The 24,818-nt window shown below is 36.3% G+C and overlaps 1 protein-coding gene across 2 annotated transcripts in view; it reads right to left on the reverse strand.

Moving 5' to 3' along the window:
- LOC105280000 (cadherin-99C) overlaps positions 1-24,818 on the reverse strand; it is a 181,596-nt gene continuing 156,778 nt past the window's right edge. The window contains exons 7-22 of one of the 2 annotated variants that reach the window (XM_011340154.2): positions 23,704-23,853; positions 23,232-23,450; positions 20,980-21,174; positions 20,614-20,901; positions 20,012-20,329; positions 19,442-19,582; positions 16,866-17,150; positions 15,303-15,476; positions 13,036-13,245; positions 11,988-12,119; positions 11,790-11,906; positions 11,297-11,695; positions 8,654-9,282; positions 4,596-4,826; positions 3,663-3,892; positions 1-3,392 (exon numbers count right to left, since the gene is read on the reverse strand). In XM_011340154.2, the coding sequence (XP_011338456.1) occupies positions 3,073-3,392; positions 3,663-3,892; positions 4,596-4,826; positions 8,654-9,282; positions 11,297-11,695; positions 11,790-11,906; positions 11,988-12,119; positions 13,036-13,245; positions 15,303-15,476; positions 16,866-17,150; positions 19,442-19,582; positions 20,012-20,329; positions 20,614-20,901; positions 20,980-21,174; positions 23,232-23,450; positions 23,704-23,853 (4,038 nt within the window). In that variant the 3' untranslated portion in view covers positions 1-3,072. The remainder of the gene's footprint in view (positions 3,393-3,662; positions 3,893-4,595; positions 4,827-8,653; positions 9,283-11,296; positions 11,696-11,789; positions 11,907-11,987; positions 12,120-13,035; positions 13,246-15,302; positions 15,477-16,865; positions 17,151-19,441; positions 19,583-20,011; positions 20,330-20,613; positions 20,902-20,979; positions 21,175-23,231; positions 23,451-23,703; positions 23,854-24,818) is intronic. The other variant, XM_011340156.3, reaches the window with a different exon arrangement.

Here is a 24,818-nt window from a genome sequence, read left to right on the forward strand (position 1 = left end):
TTATGTAAATATAATAAATTTATTATTAAGTATTAACAGTTTTTACAGAATTCGCGCTTAAATATGGTACAACTACAAGTAAAGATATTAACAACTACAGTCGAAGAACACTTATAACACATATGCAGATTCTCTTCTGTTTTCTTTAGTATAAAACGCAGCTTACACAAATTGCACGGCAGTGGACGTCCGCTATACGACTAGAGATGTACATTCAATCGAACTGCATCGTAATTAATTAATTCCTTCTCAGGAATCTATCGAACTTGATGTTTCGAGTCGAATAGCGTCGTCGAAAGTATGTGAAAATGGATAGTCACGTACGTGTCTAATTAAGGTACAGTGTGTACTACACACTTACATCGCACTGGATAATTCGCACGCGTCATTGTGTGCGTTGATCACGCGCTCTCCAGTGCTCGCACAACGGTCGCCAATTAACCGCAATCGTGTGAACGTCGTGTGAAACCTCACGGTATTGTTCACGCAATTACGTATGTACGCGCGCATTAATCGTGATCACGATATAGTAAAATGACATGAGCAAACGCGCGATATCGTATAAATAAACGTATTATAGTACAACGCGATTGGCATCAATCATTTACAACGATCGCGAGCCGGCAGGACTCGCGTGGATACGCATTTGTATATATAAAGCTTACACGTGACTTCGTCCTCTCGGATCTAAAGCCTACGCTGGACGGTTGGAATCGCACAATGTGGCATTTTCTTGTTCCCTATGATTAAAATCTACATCGATGCGTTACGGACGGTCAATGATTCACGATCGTGACAGTGGATCTCCGTCAAAAAAACATTTTCGAAGTTATTGATCGAGAGACTTGATTATTACACAGCAGCTCTCCCAATCGCCCTGTCACGTAATTGATAACTGATATATTAACCCTTTCATACCTGATTTTTTTGTACAATTTGCATCTAATTCACATCTTACTAACAGTTTTTAAGGTCGCTGATTATGAATCTGTACTCAAAATTTTAAAATTCAAAATGGCGGACCAAGACATAAAATTTTCTTGGATTTGAATGAAATTCATATTCTAAGGATTTTTGGGGTCGCTGATTTGAAATATCAGTTGTTTTTCATAGGTACTTCTCATCAGTTGTTGAAAAATAAGTTTTACTGAAACCCAACAAAATGTAGCACTTTGGTCCGCCATATTGAATCCGCCATTTTGGAATTAAGTATCGATTTTTTTCATATAGCCCTCATGTTGACCTTCAAAATGAGCCTAGAAAGAATCCGCTATCTTCATTTGCGTGGAAGATATATGTATTTTTCACTTTTTCCCCTTTTTGACACTTTTTGATGAGGTATGGAGGTCAAATGGTGAAAGTCATAAAGGTATTGATTTTTTTAAGAGTTCTATCCTCCATTTTTTAAATAAGCCCAGAAAGAAATCGCTATCTTTATTTTTTGTGGAAGATATGAATTTTTGGAAGACTGGTATATATGTATACAGGGTGTTTGATAACTTCGCGACCGCCGGTTACTGGCGTATAGTTTGGACCTAGCCGAATAGAAAAGTCCTGTGTCATTTTGCGATTTTCGCAATAATTACCGAGTTATTAAAAGATTAAAGTAACCGAATAAGAGTGCGGCTCGTGCAGCGAGTCGTCAGTAGGACGGCCGAGCGCTCCTCCGACTGTAGCGTGGTGGGGGACGGGCGGGCTAATATTGAAAAATAAACATATCTAAAACGTTTTTAGCACAAATTATAAAGATGGGCTGAAATAGCAAACAGAAATTGGAAGAACCAGATATATTAAATGATCAATTTATTATTATTAAAGTGATAATAAAGTTAACAATGACATGAATTGAAATTATAATTACTTGATTCACAAATACAGTAATATTAAAATGTAATATTAAATGGCCTAATCCACTTTCGTTACTTAATGTAAGAACTGTTCGAAGTGCCTTCCTCGTTTTTGTACACAGAGTTCGACTCTTCTAATAATATTGCGTGTTGCACGGTACGCCATTTCCGGCGTGATGGTATTGAAGGCGGCAATGATTGCTTCACGCATTTCATTTTCCGTACCATCATGCCGGTGCAACACGGTCGTCCTACCGACAACTCGTTGCACGAGCCGCGCTCTTATTCGGTTACTTTAATCCTTTAATAACTCGGTAATTATTGCGAAAATCGCAAAATGGCACAGGACTTTTCTATTCGGCTAGGTCCAAACTATATGCCAGTAACCGGCGGTCGCGAAGTTATCAAACACCCTGTATATATATATGTATCACCAGGTACAAAAGGGTTAATTCGGTGTTGCGATCTGAGTTTGTGATGCAATTTGTAAACTTTTTGTAATTCGTTTACGACGAACCATTGCGTGGTGTCTCCGACACTCGACAGAAAATAAATCGGACAAAATAACATGAGCATCTCTTGCGCTCTTTTATTTGCCTTTTCAACGTGCATGATATTTTCACGGCCTCGTTTCACCACTACATCTAAACGCTGTATCGCTGCTCTTTTATGGATATCGCATACCGAGTAACTCGTTCAGAATATATCCCGTCGAGAATTCTACGCTCTGAATTGGCACGGTACACATTCAGAAGATGACATGAAAGGAAGAATATGTAGGAATAGGTAGGAAGTTATTCAATTATAAGCTTTCACTTGCGCTCCTTGTATCGCGAGCTTTGGGGTTGTCGATGTAATAGAAAAAGAAACAGCGATATGCAGTATCGATTATTGTGTAAATCCTATCATTGCGATATTTCATGCGTCACGTATGTATGAAACTAAATACGAAAGGATTTATTGAGAAAAAGCAGATGAACAACCGTCGTGGTGATTTCTAGCGCATGATGTTTTAGCTCCCGGACATTCAATATCTTATAGTCAATGAAAATATTACGTAAAAAATATTACGTTCATCACAGTTGAGTGTTCTACTCGTGTAGACGATATTGGAATCAAAATTACGGAAATGCAACTCATTCACAGGAGGATTACACCTCAGTGTTCTCTCTTTCGGTAACGGTACTCAGGATAGTTGGTACAACCGCGCATCGTCCGATCACACTTACAATTCCGTCGTGGTCTCTACAGGACTCTGCTCGCCTAGATACGTAAATCCAAGATGCGAATAATCTTTCCTTTCTCTGAAAGTGACATTATCGTTGGACAGACTAGGATTCAGCAGATCCCCGCCGTGATTGTACAGAGGGTTAAGCACCGGCGTTGCATCGCGATTGTTCAGAGTGTTCGTGTTGCTCACGCTGTGATTTTTTCGGCTCAGTGTGGACCGTCGCAAGGAATGGACATTGCTATCACCGTGATTACCAACAATGCTAGATGCCCGGGCTGTCGTCGCCGCTTCGGAGCTAACCGGACTTTGTTGGCCTTAAATAGAACACACAAGTCTAGTATATATACTTTGAATTTATAGAATCATCACGCAACATCCAGTTTTATATCAATATTCTTTGAACGAAAGGAGTTTTACCTTAATATGAAATAGATAATCATATATCTTTATTTTTACGTGTTTATTCAATAAACTGCAGAAAGAAATAATGCAAAACGAATAAAATATTCCGTCTACAGATCTACAGATTTTTTGACATGCATTATATAGCTTGGCATACATCAGTTTTATGATATTCGAATTACCAGTACTGTCGCCATGATCTTTGGTGATATAACTGACGTTGTCCAGGCTGAAAGCGTGATTCTTGTTGCTGAAGTCCAGCTGTAAATCGTTGCAACTGTCATTATCGTCGACCGGCACACTCATCTGTAGTACCTGTGTCTCGTACTCTTTCAAATTAGGCTCCACGTAGACGGGATCGTACCGCGGTACTACATACATGCGTTGCATACGCTCCTTGTACGCCTTGTATCTACGTCACACAAGAGTACATTTTTATGGTGAGGAAAAGGATCTCTCGGATTTTACCGTGTGTGTGGATCTCACACACTGCGTAAACACCCCGGAAAGATCATTTTACAATGATCGCAACGTCGATGTAATAAGTGTGTTTGCGGAGATACCCGTAACGGAAACCACAATTAAAACTAATGGAGACAATAAAGAGCAGTATGAATTTGCATCGCTCGCATTCAAATGAATATTCACACTCGCGGAGCAACTCTCCCATGCAACCATAATAACTGAGATCGTCCCTGGGTCTCGATGCTTTGTATGATTAATATTTGCGCACCAGTATCACAATTTTTATTTCTATCAAATAAATATGCAAAAACTGCACAAGGAAATTTTGTAACGTAAATTCGTGAGTCCAGTTTTCAAATACGAACTATATGTGAGAAAAATTTAACATTTTTTTCTTTCTTTTTCGTATGTCTTTAATCAATGTGTATACCGTGTTTATTAATATTTTGTTTATATAGACTTACTTTTTATTAAATAACATTGTTTTAAATATATAATTCTTATATTTTAACTCTCCAATTATTTGTACTCTTTTCGAAATTTTCATCAATTTATTCCATTAAATTGTTAAATCATCATTGTGATTCTCTTTGACTATACTTATATAGTTAAGGATTCCAATATTGAGATTGTGCATGAACATTACTTACTTAGACCAAGAAATGCATATGTAAATAATTCCAGCAATGCCGAGGATCAGGATTACACATGCGATGACAATCAACGCATACGGGAACACTTCGCCACTGAACGCGACCGCTGTTTGCGTTCTCACCGGCTCAGGTGGCATCATGGGTGCATGAATATCGATGGCGTTCGCTCGTATTAATGTAGATACGTCAAAGGTAATGTTCGACATAGCAGATTTATCCATGATTGACCTGACAAATATTCACTATTTTTAATATTTGGTCAATATCAAACGTCGGCATGTAATTAAATGACGCAGTGGCTCCGTCATTTGTGGAAATGTTCGTATGGAAAGACATATCTTCCATCATCAGCCGCATCGGTGCAAATCATAGACATAATATTATAAATATAGATAGAGCTTTATCGTCATCTCTGCCTGTTCACGCGCCAAGATAAAGTATCTAAAATCATCTAGATTATCAAATTTTCTTTCCTCGCGCATGCGCATTCGCGTGTTCTCCTAGCAAATACACATGAGAATATTTATTTTGCAAAATTAAAATAGCTTTCTATAAATCATTTTCTACTTACGCCGAAGATATAGATGGAATAGAACCCTGTTGCAATTGTCCAAATTTAAAACATGATTCATCAAAATGGAAATTGCATAATAAGGCACCAATATAAGCATTGAATTTTTTATGTTTTTTGAAGGATAAGATAATTTATTTACAGCATTAATCCAATCTTCCCATTTTTTTTTAAATAACTGGATTGAACATGGAAACCTATCGGTAACACAATAAAATTTAAATCTTTACTATTTAAAAATGGAGAGAAGATTTCTTAACTTACAATGAATAAATGATACGATAAAATTTCATTTAGTATTTCTTTATAGAGTGCAGATGACAAAATAATTAATGACAAAATGGTAAAAGTTTACCTTTATACACCACCCTCCAACTAACCTTCGATTGACCTTGACGTTGACCTTGACCCCTAAGGATGTCAAGGCCATTGACCATTCCCGTCGCTCATTGTTCAGTAAAAAGTTATTAACAATATAAATTTAATACTGATTCTATTACTTCTTGGACACGGGTTGGATTAGACTTGTACCTTTGAGATAGATTTGCAGGAGGACGGGCTCCGCCTGTATTTATGGCAATGTTTATATACAAATTTGCACGGTCATATTCTTATATTGTCAGAAATCAAACGTAACCAGTGTGTCGTATAGTCAGTGCGTTAAGTGTTCGATTAATTTTCCAATAATTATATAAATAATGGTATATTCAGTTGAACAAATAAATAATAATCCTTGGCTTGCGGTCCAAGATGTTGTTGGTAATGCGAATACATGGCCTAAATTCATACGACAAATGTTTTGGAATAAAAATTTTAAGGATCATAATCGAATGATTATTGTAAATTTTGCATATATAAATGCAATTTCCGAGGAATTTTTGCATGACATTTTGGCTTTTACCTTAAAAAATGCATATAGATGAGAGGAAGCGCAATGTTAAAGACAGATTTCGTTATTTAAATCATGAGGTAATTCTTTTAATGTTAATTGATAACTATGTCAAATAAATATTATTGTTCTTTATACTTTGTAGGAATTTGGACGACTTAGACGCAGCTGTGTATATAGTTACAATGTTTATTTTAAAGAGATGCTAGATCTAAAGTTTAATCCAATTAAAAAATCTTAAAATTAAACTTATTTTTTTTACTTTCGATTAAAGTAGTTTCGAAAAAGTCTTTAATTTCGATTAAAGCAGAAATAATTTGTATTTACCTGTTTTGTGCTTTTGGTTAAAATAAAGAATACTTTGTATTTATAAACAAACTATTCTATATATTAATGATTCACTGCTTTAAATAAATTTTGTTCGTTCATATTCAAAATAACTACTATATTTTCGAAACTTATGTCTCCTTATGTGCATAATTATTCAAACTTGTTTTGTTACTAATTTACAAATTCTCATACTTCATTCTCTTACTGCTCACTTTATCGACACTAACTAAGATTTACTTGCCTGAAATACGGAAATAATATTTACATGCTTCGATATGTTTGTATGATAGGATTATTACCTAAATAGCATTGAAGAGGAAACGTGTTATCAGATTCAAGCATTCGTAGTTCTGATTTGGCAGAGTGAAACAGAGTGATTTAGCAGAGAGAAACATGTTACTGCACGATTTCCTACATCTTACTTATGATAACAACCTTATTGATTATTTGTGTAATTAACTAGTGATACATCGCGAAATCGTATGTCCACGATGTCAGCAAGTAGTTCATTTACGTTACAGTTCAGAGTCACTTATTTTACAATGTACAAACCATTACTATAAATCAATTGGAAAACGCAAGAGAATAAAGAAAATATGCAACTTTTCTATTAGTCCTTTTAGTGGGACATGGTTTTCAAGATTAGGACTTCTAAAGACATGTCGCTTTATTGCATATTTTCTGATGATGCAACCTCCAAGGCATCGATTTTTAATGCAACAATTGGAAATGTCATCTAAATCTGTAGTTGATTGGACTAACTTTTGTCGAGAGGTATGTAACAATTTGAATGTTATTTTACAAAATTTTATCAGTACATTTTATATCAGTCATTCTGTATAGTTATTAGCTCAATGGGTAGAAAATGATAGAAAACTACTTGGCGGTCCTGAGATCATAGTAGAAGTCGATGAAGCTAAAAGTGGTCGACGAAAATACAATCGTGGACGAGTCATTCGTGGCCAGTGGATTTTTGGTACGACTGAAAGAAACAGTAACCGCATATTTGTTATACCTATAGAAGATCGTTCTGCAGCAACATTAACTACAATTATTCGACAACATATTGCACCTGGCACAATAATTCACAGTGATTCTTGGAAGGGATATACCGGTTTAACTGAATTTAATTATATACATCGGACAGTGAATCATTCACAGAATTTTGTAGATCCTACAATGGGTGTACACACTCAAAATATTGAAAGATTGTGGCGTGATATGCGTGCTGCTTTACCTCGCTTTGGAACATCGCAAAACCATTATATGCATTATTTAGCTGAATTTGTATTCAAGAAGCAGTACAGCTTCAATGAATGAATACCACAATTTTTCAAAACAATGGCTACTCTATATCCGTTAACCAATTTTGGAACTATTAATACCGAATAAAGAGTAAAATTTTTTTCACAACATACAGATAACAATGTGCAAAGTACATGCGTGGATACAGTGTGTTTCGCCCCCCCCCCGCAGGGAGGGCTCCACTTCCAAAAAATATAACCTACCCCAACTCAACTCTGTTCTTTTGTTAATAACTTTTTAATGAACACTGACCGACGGAAAAGGTCAATGGCCTTGACATCCTTAGGGGTCAAGTTCAAGGTCAAGGTCAATCGAAGGTCAGTTGGAAAGTGATGTGTAAAGGTAAACTTTTACCCTTTTTTCATCTTTCCATTTTTTAATTCATTGGGACAATTTTTTACTACGCACCATTTAGTCATTATTATTTATATCAATAAGATATTTTATGTCAATACGATAAAAACCATAAAAATTCTTATCCTTTTTTAAAAAATTGATTATATTCTCTCGTCGATGTGATAAACAATGACAAACCGCCCGCGGAGGAAGAAACGCGCAATTGCGCATGCGCGAAGGAGGAAAATCTATCCCTCTTACCCCACTTATCTTGGCGCGCGGTAGGATAGACAAAGCTCTATCTATATTTAATATATCTATATCTATATGGTGCAAATGGACTTTTATTTGTATTTAGACTTTTAGAGAACTGCATTACAGAGTGAATACTGCAGCTAATAGTAGTTACGTAATAACAATCTGTAAATAACTGTGGGAAATAACTGAGCAATTCTGAGTCTGTAGAATTACAAAAACAAAGAATCCAAAATGACGTGACTAATATAAAAATTCAAAACTTTTTTCAGTGATCTCCAAATCCCGAAAAAGATTCCAATTTTGAAAATTCTGAACTGTTTTTATATACATATACTATAGATCGTTACGTGATAATCTAAAATATACCTCTGCACTCTAGAGCTGTTTCTACTCAGTATAGCCTCCGTGTCCGGATCGACCGCGTAAAACCACACGTCGGAATCCTGCGGGAACATCTCGACGGTGCCGTTCTTTGTGAGGATTTTTCTTACCGCGACCCGATCAATGCCGATCAGCAGGCCGCTCTTCATCTCGATTATGCTCGCGATCTTACCAGCCTCCTTCTGCAGCGCGTCCGGCGCCGCATCCTGCACCACCAGGATCATCAGGTTCTCTTCCCCAATTAGGTTGACGATCACCGGTGCGACGATCGAGTTATAATTATCAGTCGAGTTGGGATTATCGCGCACACGAACGTCGAACTTAAATGGCAGCTCGGTAAAATCCACATGGTCGAAAGTAGCCGTGGTCCTGATTATCCCAGTGGAACCATCAATGGCAAAGTAGCCAGAACCACGTCCCTCCAGGATCTTGTACTCCAATTTGCCGTACTTGCCGTTGTCCTTGTCGTGTGCCTTCACCTGCACGACGGTGGACGCGAATTGCGCGGTACGCGGAATCGCCGCAAAATAACGTCCCCTTGTAAGCTTCTGATTCGCCTCCGGGAAAATAAACTCAGGTTTGTTATCATTCACATCGAGCACTTGGATCTTCACCTGCGATCAAACACGTTTTATTATTATTAGAAATTGGATGCTTTAATAATCTTGCAGAAATAAGCTTAATGAATTAATTAATTCTTTACACAAATTATTACTTTTTTTTAATTATGTCTCTTTATGTCTCTATATACGTTCTCTATATACGTTCTCTATATAAGTTTGAAGAATGTTCTGCTTAATCCTTTTAGGGGCACTGGTACATATATGTACCACTTACACACCACTGCCGCAGTTTTATTATAGTTACTCTTATAATTTGGCCATAATAATCGTACTTTTTATTTTTCTGACTTCTAAATACTTGTCCTTCACGTTTTATTATTATTTTTATTTATTATATAATAATTAACAATTATTATGAACAAATAAAGTTGAGAAAATAGCGTTTTTTTCATTCTAATTCGTCCCTGACGACACAAATGAAGATGGGAAGCTAAAACAATTACTGAATATACTTGATACCTCCTACTATTATATATAATTTTTGTAAATTTTTTTGCAGGTTTAATTTTTTATAAATAAATAATTATATAGTTTTGCGAAATAAGCGAGAAATGTGGACCTTTTGCTCAAAATATATATTGAAAAAATATTACAAGTTGAGTTTTTTACTTTCAAAGTCATGATACATATAAATAATATATATTGAGATAAATATAATACAAGAATATGTATATAACAATGTAAAACATTTGGAATCTTTTATCTTGCTCCTGAAAGTGTGATACGTCGTTTCAATAGTATTTTTTCGTAGATTACGAATCTGAAAACAGAAATGTCCCATCACGTCACAGTTTTGAAAAAAAGGGCTCAAAAAGTAAAAAAAAAACGGCAGCCATATTGGATCTGTCATATTGAATTTTTCAAATCTGACTTCAGATTCGTAATCAGCGATCAGAAAAACATAGAACTACATATTTTCACAAAAATCTACTGAGCCGTCTAATTGTGCCCCTGAAAGAGTTAAAACAAATAAATAATATGGATAGTTAGTTAGAGACACCTAGTCAAAGCAACTAGATAGAAAAATGTATAGCAGGATTTAGTCTTTTCATATTGAATTAACATATTTCATATTTTTAAAAAATTTTGATTACACAGAATTAAAGCAATGCTATTCGAGTTATATTATCCACAAGATGTTAATCTTTTTTCATATCATTCTTTTTACATGTCATATTTTCCAATCCTCTCAACGCTTTCATGTATTTCTTCGTGTTAACTATATAATTAATTTTATCCTATTTAAAATTGCTAATTTTAGTGGATCAAACCTGGGAAATGTCGATGTTCAGACATAAAACTTTTCTAACTGAAGCTAACTGTGCGCTAACGGGATTTGTTGACTTAAGACACAGTAATTGTTCTAATTAGAATCGATAGATCAATATGAATAAATTATATTCACTGCGAAAAATGTCACCCCAACCAGGGTTCGAACCTGGAGCCTCCCTTATACCGGGCGGGCGTCTTACCAATTCAACCACTGCAGCATGTAGTGACAATCATCACAGCAAACAGTAAACACCTTATTTTGATTCAAAGCGCCCAGTAATTATGTAAGTACATAGTATTATTTCTGATGAAAATTCGAGTCGAAAAGTCCTGAACCATTTTTTTCTATAATGCTTAATAAAGTAGTAATTATTGAGTCAACATCAATCCAATCAACGCCGTCTTTTAGAAGTATACACGTCTGTGAGTCACACAGACTGCCTTAACAGCATGAACGCGGCGGAGTACTCACACAACTACCAGGCGCGCGGTTCACTGACGTGCGCCCGGCTAAAGGTTAGTGCTGGTTGACGCGACTTTACTTAATAATTACTGCTTTATTAAGCATTATAGAAAAAAATGGTTCAGGATTTTTCGACTCAACTTTCCATAAGGAATAACACTATGTGGGCGCTTTTTAAGTTGTACTTAAACTTTTATTTATAAAAGTTCATGCACACACTAACAATCAAGAGAGCATTATCATACGCCGAAGAGTATCGTGTAGTCTCACCATCGTCGTATTTCTGCCTGAGTTCAAAAGACCCGAGAGCGACTCGAGCTTGATCTTAATCTGATAGGATTCCGTCGTCTCATAATCCAGTGCGCCTTTCTTCAGCCTGAGCGCGCAATTTCGCTCCTCCGTGACGTTTGCCTCAAATAGACCGGCCTCGTTGCCGTTATAAATCTCGCACCTGAGCGGCGTGGTGTCATGCGCGTGACTGTTGATAATAGTGATTATCTTTATTAGCGTGTTATCGCCGGCGTCTTCGGGCACCTCGACGTTGTACGAGTTCTCCGCGAAGCCCAAACCGATCTCCGGGGGTACCGTCGCTACATGACGCACGTAGACCGGCACGGTGGTAACGGACGACAATTGCGGTTCTCCCATGTCGTACGCGCGCACGTCGACCTGTCGCAAGCGAAAAGCGGAATTGTTCCGTGTGGATAAGCTGAGGATCGTAATGGCGACGTATGGCGTTTGTATTATGCGAGGGATCAAATACCTGATACTCGGAGTCGGTTTCCTTGCGCAGATCGTCCCGTATTCGGAGCACACCGGTGTCGGGGTCGATCACGAAGTACTTGCTAGCAATACCGCGACCGATGATCTCATATCGGACCTGCGGATGTCATGAGAACATGTTTTCTCGTGATTCAGCGAGAAGCAATTATAAACTTTACGGCAAGGGAATGACACTTACATGATTTCCCGGTGCGGTGCCATCAGAGTCTGCAGCCACGAGATTAATCACGGTCGTCCCTATGGGGACATCATCGTCCAGTGTAATGGGACGCGGTACCGACGTGAACACCGGTGGTATGTCGTTTACGTCCTGCCACATTTAGAAAACGTTATTAACCGTCACGTATTTAAAGCAGAGGTGGATTCATTTTTTACTTTAACTAAGTTAAGTTTAAAGTTAATGACCCAGAAATTAACTAAGTTTACGTTAAAAGTTACTTAAACAAAAATTAACTCAATTAAAGTTAAGTTAGAAATTTAAATTAACTTATTAAAGCTAAAAGTTAATTAAAATAATATATATTTTTTGACGCATTGCAACCAACCATTTTTACACGATTTTAATATTGATGAATTATTTCAACTTGTATAAAAAAGGTTAACAAGTTAATGTTAAAGTATTTAAAAATAACTAGTTTAAGTTAAAAGTTCACATGTTTAAAATTAACTAAGTTAAGTTAATAACTTTTTAACTTAACTTTTAACTATTTAATTAGTTGCTATCCAACCCTAATTTAAAGTAATTGAAGTACAATAAGTAAATGACGAACGTAGATTATGATATTAATATGTTGAACACCAATGGGTTCTGTAAACTGGATTCCACGAATTAATTCCTAAGATTAGGAAATTCAGAAAATTCGCGTTTTACTATTCCAACTATTATAGAAATTTCCAATTTTGTGAAAACCAGGAAAAATGGAGGCATGGTTATCAGAAATATATTTTATACTCAGACATGTTTAAATTAATATTTAAATTATTTTCATTACTATTTTTGAGATGCTTATATATATGTATATATCAGAAAAGAGAGATTTGCAATTATTTTTATATAACTGCTAATGACATAAATAAAAAACTCTCTCTTTATAATTAAATGCATTGCGCGTATTCTGCATAATGCGCTAATGAACAGAATATAGCAAATAATCATAATATCAATCTCAATACTCAAGTATTATCACTTGTCATAAAGAAGCAAATTGATTTTCCATGGTGAATACCTGAACATTGACAACAACGCGGGTAGTGGATCCGGGTAAATCACTGGCATTCTCTTCAGTTCCTACTATAAGAACGTGCTGGCTTTGGCTTTCATAATCAAGACCGCGGATAGTTTTTATAACTCCGGTCTTTGAGTCTATGCTGAAGAGTTCGGTATCCCCTTGCTTGATCATGTATGTAATTTGCTTCTTTGTATCCGGATCATCAGCCTAGAAATAATCGCGTTAACTTTACAAACCGTAAGACGATCATCTCGCCAGGACCCGTTGTCCTTTCCACCCCATCGAAGGAGATGGAAATCAACGACGACGTAAGCAACGCAAATACCTCCTGATTTTCAAAGTCGATATGGCACACGCCCAAGGAACACACTGAAGTCAAGAAAAAGTCAAAATGACTTTATTTTGATTCGAAATAGTCATGATTTTCCATGTGACGAAAATTTGATTTATCATGATATCATCACATACGTTGCTCACTGACGAAAAAATGATCGATTTTACGCTGGCGCTGCAAATTTATAGTAATGTGAAAATGATTTGAAAATGATAAAAAATTCTCAAAATTATATATTATTATATTCATAAATGACCTTATAGGTCACTTTATTAATGCATTAAAATGGATCACTTTTATAATTTAATAGTCTTTCCATTAGCATCTTATAAACGCGTATTTTTCAGCTTGTAAAAGTTCTATTATGTGTATTACATGTATGTGATAATTAATTTCGCAGTGGAAACGTTTTTCGAGTAATGTAGTTACAAAAACTTTATATAGAAAGCGCAATACACTGAAGAGGTGCCGTTGACTCATTTGAATTTACCGCGTGTTCATACATTCGCTACAGCAGCCAATCATCTCTTGCTGTTTTGCTACTTCCGGAAGAGTAGCCATCGTGTCATTTCTTGCCGCGCATTTGTAATGGCCCTTGTGTGCAACGTGCAATGTGCAACGGCAATGGTATTATTTCCCGCTATTCAACGAATGTTTGTGAAATTGTGAACCTTGTATTATAAGTCTTGTGAAAGCAGTGCTAATTGAAATAATATTCTTTCAAGATGGACGATACTGCAAAACCAGTAATTATATTATATAGCCGTGCATTACGATATTTTACTTATGTTGTGTTTAACTTTTGTTTATATTCTGTATTTAACTTTGAAGAAAGCTCAAGTTAACATTAAGGAAAAAATTTATTCATGCATTTCATGACTTACAGACAGCAAACAGGTTATGTTAGGTTAGATTAGCAATCTTCTTATACAGGGTGTCTCAGAAAGAATGAGACAATGCTCGTGTGCAGATAGAGCGGACTGAACTGAGTCGAAAGGTCCTGTACCATTTTGCAATTTTCGCAATAGTTAACGAGTTATTAATTATTAAAAATCGCTGTATTAGTCCGGCCTACCGCCGAATGCAAGCGCGCGGCGAGATGCGACCGCCTAGCGATCGAGTGCCTAGCGATCGCAGTGGCAATGGCTAGGCAGGCCACTTGTAATAAATAACACCCCGCGCGCCTAGCAACTTCGATCGCTAGGCGGTCGCATCTCGTCGCGCACTTGCATTCGGCGGTAGGCCGGGATAATACAGTAATTTTTAATAATTAATAACTCGTTAACTATTGCGAAAATTGTAAAATGGTACAAGACTTTTCGACTCAGTTCAGTCCGCTCTATTTGCACACGAGCATTGTCCCATTCTTTCTGAGACACTCTGTATATTGTAAAACATAGAAAACTCGTATAGGACCGCGGAGCACAGACAATTGCATAATGTAAATAATCATCAATCATAGAATCCTTTATTTGCTATCTTCAGGATTGTCATCCTGAAGATAGAAATGAAGGATTCTAATTAGTTGATTCTCTTATTCATTATGCAAAAGTCTATGCTCCGGCTCTTAGACCGCTTTGGTTCCTATATATTACTACAATAGGATGTTTTTTTGATGTTTTCTTGATGTCAACAAATCGTCAAATTTTGAAACCAAAAATCATTATATTGACTTTTTCTATCGTGACATAATTATGACGTCAAAATGATGTCATTTTGCGTTGTGTTCCTTGGGCGCGTGCAGAGAAATGGAGGCTTTTTGTTGTAAGAGAAGCGAGTCGTTTTGAAACTTACATTTATTTTTATATAAACTTTCGAGTATTCTTAGATCTAGATCGATAGAAATTAATGTTAATATGATGAAGTAATCGCGTATTACACGTTTTCTAATCAGGGACACGCGCTATTGCCGGCTTAACATGTGACTTACCGTGACTTGAATCACATTATAATCGGGCACGTTTTCCTTGACACGTGCCTCGTAGCTACTTTGGTGAAAGACCGGAACCTCGTCTTCGACGTCTATGACTTTCACTGTGACTGTCGCGGTTGCTAAACGGTAATCGGGAGCTCCATCTCTCGCAGTTACCACGAATTTATATTCCTATGCAAATGGCACAATATTTATATTTTAACACATCCAAGACCAATCTATTCCAATGCTGCAGCTTAATTTTACAATTGTACGAGTATATTCGTAGTGGAGCAAAAATTAAAAATTTTGATATGACAGCGATATATTTTGTGTGTGTGTGTGTGTGTGTGTGTGTGTGTGTGTGTGTGTGTGTGTGTGTGTGTGTAATGCTATAAAAGAGTTTGACGATTTGAATTAATTAATCATTAATCAATTATATCAATTATAACGTCTCAAAATCGAGAATGCAGTATTTGCTGTCACATAAATATTTTTTAAATACGTGCATATACAGGGTGTTTCAGGAGGAAAGGTCAATATTCTGGGAGGTGATAGTATCGGTCATTTTAAGCACAAATGTTCGTATGAATATATGTCCTATTCCCCACGGTTTCCGAGATAGAGCTACTTGAATGTACGTCTCGTGTATTTACTTTTCTTCTGTACACTTCACCTTCATCCAACCACATAAACAAAAGTTTGTTATCATAACAATGACACGCCATGTTCACACAAGAGTTGAAAAATGCATTGATGTTAACGGTGGAATTTTTGAAAATTTATTATAATCTGTAAAAATGTATCACTTGAACAATAAATATTAGAAATAGTACGTAGTATTTCTTTCTTGTCAGTAATTTTGCAACTGTACATTCAAGTAGCTTTATCTCGGAAACAGTGGGGAATAGGACATATATATTCATATGAACATTTGTGTTTAAAATGACAGATACTATCACCTCCCAGAATATTGACCTTTCCTCCTGAAACACCCTGTATGTATATATTACACACCATTATATTAATGGGCCCTATAACACATAACACAACATCGCATTTCCGTGAATCAAAATCGTGCGAACTTTAACTCGAGCATACACTGTGTACGTGCTCTCCTTTTGTTCCAGTGCACACAATAGTACAATTATAATTTAGCCGCGATTAACGTCCTCGCAGTCCACAGTATAAACTAAGTTGTTCCGTTATGAGACGCTCTTGAATTGTAATCACGCTTCGTAACTTTCATGAGACGGAAGAACATTCCCGGAAGATCCGAGTTGCATAGTTGCATCCATAATGAGCGGTCTTGCCAAGTGGTAAAAGTATTTCATGTTATTCAATGCAGTTTAGCACAAGTACAAAGGCGAAAGCTTATTAATCCTCAAAAACTCTCTCGGAAACCTTTCTGTCACAGATACTTTGTAATTTGTCCACAGATAATTTATCAGATTTGATATTTTTTGATATCATTAAAAAAATTTATAAAATCTCTGAGTCGTTTCATTATAACATTAAAATGATCTAGATTTGTATCGCTCTTTGCATTTGGCAAAAATTGAGAAAGCAAAAATTACTCACATCGTTTTGCTCGTAGTCTAACACGATTTTCGTCAGTACATCACCGGTTTCAGGGTCCACGGTGAAAGGAATGTCATCGGGCGCGAAATAAGTAATTTCAGCGTTGATACCCTCGTCAGCGTCTTCGGCGTGCACGCGACCGATTAATTTCCGCGCTTCGCCTTCTTTGACAGAAAATTCGTAAGGAAGACCCACAAATTCGGGATTTTTGTCGTTGATGTCCGTAACCATAATATTGACTGTCGCGGTGCTAAAGAGGCCACCAGTATCCTCGGCCTTTATCAGCTATATGAACCGACAATACATGATGTTATTAATTCTTTTAAAAATTATTAGTTTCATATAAGGTAGGTAAACCAAATAAGGCTCGCGCCCTAACAAGGCCCAGCTTTTCAATTTTCCACTAAATGAATATGGAAACACTACGTGACTATGTGGTGGTGTGAGTGCCTACGAGTGTTAAATGTTCGTCTCGCCGGGTTCGCTCGGACGCAAACCTGTCGGTGTCTGCAATCGTATAACGTCAGTGAAAGGATACACGCGCTGCCTTTTGTTAAAAAGCTGCTGCAAAATACATGAGTGTTTTTGTTTATTTATGCACGAATATATATTTATTTAATTTTTATTTATACTTTGTCTATTTATCTATGGGATACAGATACATTATTACGATATTCTTTGTATTTTTTTATTAGTGAATGATAAATTAGAACGGTTACTCTTGCCTAATAAGGCCCATGCGCTTTTCACTCGGGCTATATTAAGACTATCAAACTAATCTTATTGTCATTTTTTTCAGGCTAAAATGGAAAAGTTTAATAATAGCCAAAGATGGTAAATTTACGAGAAATAAGTATTTTTGTTAAAATTGTTTAAATTAGTTACTTGTTAAATTTGTTTATTAGTTATTTAACTTTGTTAATTGTTAAAATAGCCAAAGATAGTAAATTTACGAGAAGATAAGTATTTTTGTTAATTTTTGATGATTTATGTTAAATGTATAAGTATATAATCAGTTTTTATGTTACGTTTAACGTGGGCCTTATTAAGAACTAGGGCTGTACTTCCGAAAAGCCCATACCTCCGATTGTTCTGCAATTTTGTATACTATTGTATTTTGACGCGCTGATTACGAATATGATAATGAAAATTGGCGCGAAGGTCATCTTCAAGGTCAAAATGAAGGAAAACTTTTTTGTATATTTCTTTCATTATCTTCGTAAATATTCATTTTAGTGAAAAACGTTTCAAATAAAAGTTGTTCTTCTCTTCAAAACGAAACTTTTATGTTGTATACACAATTACTGTAAAAGCAGTACTTCACGAGAAAAACGCAAGGATAAACTTCCGAAAAGCCCATATCTCAGATTTCCCTGAAATGTTGTATACTATTGTATTTTGACGCGCTAATTACGAATATGATAATGAAAATTGGCGACAAGGTCATCTTCAGGGTCAAAATGAAGGAAAACTATTTTTGCGGTATCCAATGTGTATAATTACCGGTTATATTTTCTGAAATTGGAGCCCCGGACATATACGTTCGGTTTTCAGCCCGCTTCGCGGGAGGGCGGGGAGGGAGGGGCTTCGCCTCTCCCCCCGCCGGGATCCGTGCCGTGTACCAAGTGATCAAAATCTGTGTGAAATTTATTACACTGGCTCCGGCGGGGGGGAGGGCAAAGCCTCTGCCCCCCCCCCGCCCTCCCGCGAAGCGGGCTGAAAACGATGCCAATACCATCCCACACCGCTCCCTATGTATAAAAACCTTTTGAAGGTCACTCAGAAGGGTCACCTGTATAATATATGTCAAGGTCATCGGAGCTGACTCCCCTAAAATGCATAATTACCATATAATCTAACTCAATTCATAAATTCGCGAAAATAGTCTGCAACTGCCAAAGAAGTGTTTTTCTCGTGAAGGACTGCTTTTACAGTAATTGTGTATACAACATAAAAGTTTCGTTTTGAAGAGAAGAATAACTTTTATTTGAAACTTTTTCCACTAAAATGAATATTTACGAAAATAATGAAAGAAATATACAAAAAAGTTTTCCTTCATTTTGACCTTGAAGATGACCTTCGCGCCAATTTTCATTGTCATATTCGTAATCAGCGCGTTAAAATACAATAGTATACAAAATTGCAGAACAATCGGAGGTATGGGCTTTTCGGAAGTTTATCCAGAACTAGAGTTTCTTATAAGGCCCAAAGTATGTTTTTTTTAATGTAACGAAAACAGTGGAAATTTTTAAAATAAAGCAATTCCTTAAGGCTTTTTCTAAAGTTTAATAAATAAACAATTAAGTAAAAAAAAGTACAGTCTGTTTTTTGCATAATCCTTTAACTTATTAAGTATTAACAATAAGGTGAGCCTTATTTGGGTTATTTCTTATTTTGATTTAGTTTTCATTAGTATGCTAAATAGTTTGTAAGTGGAGAAACAGGTGCGCTAATGTTTCTCAGATGCGATAAAAGTTATCGATGAAAAAACCATATAAAGCAAAATATAAAATGCATTGGCTTTTATTATAGGATGTAAGAAGTTCTGGCTACGATGTTCAAATGACTCGACCTACCAGCTGATATCGGGTCAGGTCCTCTCTATCTAGCTTCCTTATGACGGTAATAACGCCTGATTTGTCGCCGATTGCAAACTGACGTAAGTCATTCCCCGATACTATCGAATATGATACCGGATCATTTTCTGGATCGACGGCCTGCAACATCGCATTAACGATGCTATCGATAATATTGCTGTTAAAAAGATAATTGAAAGATTCGTTGTTCGTACAACTTTATTTTAATCTTATAATAAATAAGCATAAATATAAAATATTAGTCTATTGCTGATAATAAAATATTGAAAAAATTAAAATTAAATATTTCTAAATATTTATGTAATAATTAATGTAATTATTACATAAATATTTCGAAATGTTTAATTTTATTTAATTTTAATTTTTTCAATATTCTATTATTATACATTATCCGCGTTTAACAATTTATAACTCGAAATAATCTATATTTGGAAAGTTAATTAATTAATTTTAATTTTAATTTATTAAAATCAGAATCAAGAAGCAAGCTTTAAATCTGAGCAGCTAAAGTTTCATACAAACATGCATCAGAGCAGACATGCTACTCACGGTGATAGTGGCGACTGTGGAATTGATAGAGGCTCCCTCGCTGACTTGCACCTCGTATACTGGCTGCTGGAACACGGGGCTTCTAGTGTTGGGTCCGGGAATGACGTTCACCTCGACGATCGTCTGCGAATATTTGCCACCCTTGTCAGTGGCCTGCACGGTGATGCTATACTGCTCGCCCGCGTTCAATTTTCTCACGGACTCAATGACGCCAGTCTTTGGATCTATCTTAAATTTGTGCAAGCCGTTGTTCGACACATGATAAATACTATATGTTATCTCAGCATTCTCGCCCTCGTCGTTGTCCGTTGCTTCTACCTATGTGTGAAAACCAAACTTAACTTATTCCCTTCCTGGAATCTCTACAGCCAGAGAGCTACAGAGGTGCAATAATACCCAAAAAGTTGTTAGAGCAAATAAAAAAAAGCTCCAAAAATTTTGAATCAGTTATCGCAATCAGTTATTACTAAATCTAAGATGGACAGTTATGTTTGCTTAATCCTTTTGTGATTTTTTTGTAGGAACAATTTGCATCTAATTCACATCTTACTAAAAGTTTTAGGCATGAAAGGGTTAATCAAAATACAGGATAGAAGGAGCACCTTTGCCACTTGTCTCTTCGTTTCCCCTGCTTGAACAGTGATCGGCGACATCATAGGAAGCAGCGGCGCATTATCGTTAACATCATTCAATGTCACGACGAACGACAAAGGCGACGATGCAGCCACACCCGTTTTCTCTCGGGCGACCACCTGGAAACGAAAACGGCCGGGACTCGGAGGATCCCGGTCCAGATTCTCCTCGTTTACGACGAGTACGCCAGACGGATCGATCGCGAAGAAGGTTGTGGTCAGCTCGAAGGTGTATGCCGGTTTCGGGTCGTCCGGTCTCTGAATAGATAGAAAAATTTGCACCTCGGTCACGCTTCATTAAGTGGAAACCGATAGAATCCACGACACTGGACTTACCAGATCAGCATCCGACACGGTGAGCACAATAGGATTTCCACTTTCATCGATGACCTTTGTACCGATTGGAGCGTTCTCGTCGACGAAACCTTCAATACTTGATGCTGTTATAACGGGCGGATTGCTGTCAACCGGTTTCACGGTAATCGTTAATTTGGCAGTGGCCGATCGCTTCGCCTCTGACACTTCAACCGCCTTAAAAGGACGAACAAAAACAAGAATGCTATATAAAAATGCCCTAATTTCGAAAAAGCAATGTGCAAATCCATGTACGAAACCGTTTTGTATTATTTTACTTTACACAGATAATTAATTATATTATCATCACAGGAATTATTATCAGATTAGATTATTATAGGGTAAGTCGAGGGAAGATGCCACGTCGAGGTAAGATGCCAGTCTCGTATTTTTTAAAATAAACTGTAGATGAAGCTATTATTGTACTAAATATAACAAGATTAGTAATAACAACCACATGATATATTCTCTTATTTTTGAAAATATCAAATATAAGTTTACTTGAAAAAATCACTTGAAAAAATGCATATCAAATCTAATTTCTGCATCTTAGAAAAAATACTGATTATTATCTTAGAGAAAATAATGATTATTATTTAAAATATATTTTTTCATAATATTACACATATTGATTAATAAAGATTTTTGTTCTCTGTGAATAATGTAATCTCTTTAATTGTGACGTAGCATTGTAAAAAATGGATCCATGAAGAATGTTTGGATAATGAAAAATGCTTAGCGTGTTAGAAAAATTAATTATTATTTAGTTTTTTTATTTCATTAATTATTTATTCACTTATTAAATTACCTAGGTTTTAAGTATTAACGTTTATTTCATGTTATAGTGAAAAAAATTAATTTTGTTCTTGTTTTACTTTTATTTTATATTAGGTATTATTAGCCCTCCGTCGTCCAACTGTACACTTGAGTGACACGCTGAAACTACTTTAGTAAATTTCACCGACAAATTTCAATTTTTCACCAAAAACCTATTGATCATTCCGGTTTGGCGACTGTCAAAACATGTTCAGAAACGTTCAAAAAGTCACCCAGAATTTTGCCAAATTTTTTAAAGCAGTTATGTGTCAACGATACATGTATAACACTCAAGTGTACAGTAAGACGATGGCGTAGTTAAAAAAATGATGGACGATGGAGGGTTAGTGGCATATTCCCCAACGGGTTGGGTAAGATGCCACTTTTGTGATTTTTCTTAGAAGAATTATATTTAAATTGAAATATTATTAATCGCCAGTCAATTTCATATCTATCTTCTATCTATATATATATAAACCCAAATACCACTCACTCACTCACTCACTCACTCATTCATCAACGTGCGGCCCGAACCACTGCACCTATCGACTTGAAATTTTAAGGGTATATTCCTACTATCACGTAGGTGCTCACTAAGGGAGGGTTTTCCGAAATTCCACCCCTAACGGGTGAGAAGGGATAAAATGTGTTTTTATTTAATTCTACACAAATATCGCGGGCGAAGCCGGGACGGGGGATGCTAGTATTAGATAAAATTTTTCTTCGATCATACTGGCTAACATATGCTAGATGGTCAGCAATGGATAAACTAAAATCTCTGTTTTTTCAAACGCGATATACTGCACGCCGACGGGATTTGTCAGTCTAATAATGCAGCAACCGTTTTTTTCCCTTTACCACGAGAGAAAATCATCGATGAAGTCATCGATGAGTCTGCAGACGATCTTAAGACGAAACGCTCTTCTCTAACTTCATCGATAATTTTCTCTCGTGGTAAAGCAAAAAACGGTTGCTGCATTATTAGACTGACAAATCCCGTCGGCGTGCAGTATATCGCGTTTGAAAAAACAGAGATTTTAGTTTATCCATTGCTGACCATCTAGCATATGTTAGCCAGTATGATCGAAGAAAAATTTTATCTAATTATATTTAAGTTTCTTTATTTCTTTTGCCAAATCCTGAATAGTGAATTAAAGAATAAACATTAAACTTGATTTTGGTTTACTTTTTTCCCCTTTAAACAATATACTTTTTTAAATATTACACTTCAAAGTTAACTATGGCATCTTCCCCCGATTTACCCTACAATATATAGTAACATAACACAATCATGTCGAATTTTTTATATTCTTCCCCCCCGCCTCTCCTTGTTTATTTAGGCAAGATATTCACATGTTAAATTCTTGAATTCTTTTTAATATGGCATATGTGTGTAGAAATGTAACATTTGACTTTACCTTAATGATAATATCAAACTTCTTCGTTACCGTCGTGTCAACAGCTTTGATCTGTTTCACCGCTCCAGTATTTGGATTAATCTCGAAAAAATCTCGATAATTCGGTGGATTTCCACTGAGGAAGGAATAGTGGATCGGTGCGTTTATGCTGTCCATATCGACCGCCTGTATTTTCTCGGGCGAGATATTGAGTATGCCGGATAACACTCCGCTCGACACCTAACGGGGAAAGAAAAAGAGAATCGCACTTGCAGAACCGGTTGCACGATTATTGGCACGCCACGTAAATTTGAGCAGAGATATTGTCGGTTGATTAGGCGCGCGTACATAATTACGCTTAAATTTTCCGATTCTATAAATTTTAAAACAGGATGCTGTGCAGAAGGGAATATCCGGTAAAATAACTTCCGCCGTTAAAATTTGTACTCGAATTGGAATCGTGGCTAGTTTACTATTACTGCGATTTACGTACCGACGCCGAGTATTCTGGATTAATGCAAGCACCGTCTAAAAGCATGCAGCCTTGATAAATAAAGGATGGATCTTGGTCGTCATCGTCCCGGATGTTCACCGTCAACGTGGTCGTGGATGTGAATCTCTCGGAGACGTTCCTCGCTCGATCCTATAAGCAAACAATTTGCAACGTAAAACGACATGTTTCGAGATAAACGAAGATTGCCCAGTGAAAAGGAATCCTGCAAAATAACGGTATGGTATCGGCAACATGAGAGCAAGATGACGATGACGAAAAAGCGCAAAATGTCTCATATGTTGCTGCTGATCGTCACAGTGTTTTTTCCCTCTCTTTACTCTTTACTAATTAAAAAAAGGATAATAAAAAATATCAAACAATGAAAATATCTTTGCCCATCTTTTTTACAATTCATAAATCAGAGATGACACATAGAAACAGACGGCGATAACATGCCATTAATCTTACAATTTTGATGTGTCACGATCGTATTGACATTTTCAATAGTCGCTACGTGGATGAAAAGAACCAAACATCCGACCATGTTTTTCTTATGAAAACGTTTTTCCCTTTTTCTGTCCTCGTATCAATCCTTCTATCATCACCTCAGTATCAATTCTATCATCGCTCCCTTTCTCCTCACCGTCCGTTCATTTTTATGACCATATTTCTGCAATAAGGGGCTGTGTTACTTACGAGGTGCTCCGAATAAAGATCGCCCGTTATTTTGCCTTGTCAACAAGATTGCAAGGCCAAAACGTTTCTGCAGACACCATGTAAAACATAAATCTTAAAGGGTGCATATTGCATCTTTTAAATTATAAATTACGATGCTGTTAGAGGCAATAACGTATGCATTGTCTTTCCCCTATTTTGTAAATTTTGTCTTTCAATAAAGCCGTGCGTTATTTAGTAACTTCCGAGATACTGAATCAGCTTGAGAAAACATAATCCGATATAAGAAATCTTTGAGTCACGCGATTTTCTCAGAACTGAGTTTTCTCGCATAGAGACACGAGATGCAAAATGATAATTAGAAAATATTGATTTGATCGAAAAATCCATGCCGATTCCTTTAGCAAAATTCTATATTAACCCTTTCGTGCCTGGTGGTA

The sequence above is a fragment of the Ooceraea biroi genome, chromosome 14 (genome assembly GCF_003672135.1).
Source record: "Ooceraea biroi isolate clonal line C1 chromosome 14, Obir_v5.4, whole genome shotgun sequence".
In the NCBI taxonomy this organism is placed as follows: domain Eukaryota; kingdom Metazoa; phylum Arthropoda; class Insecta; order Hymenoptera; family Formicidae; genus Ooceraea; species Ooceraea biroi.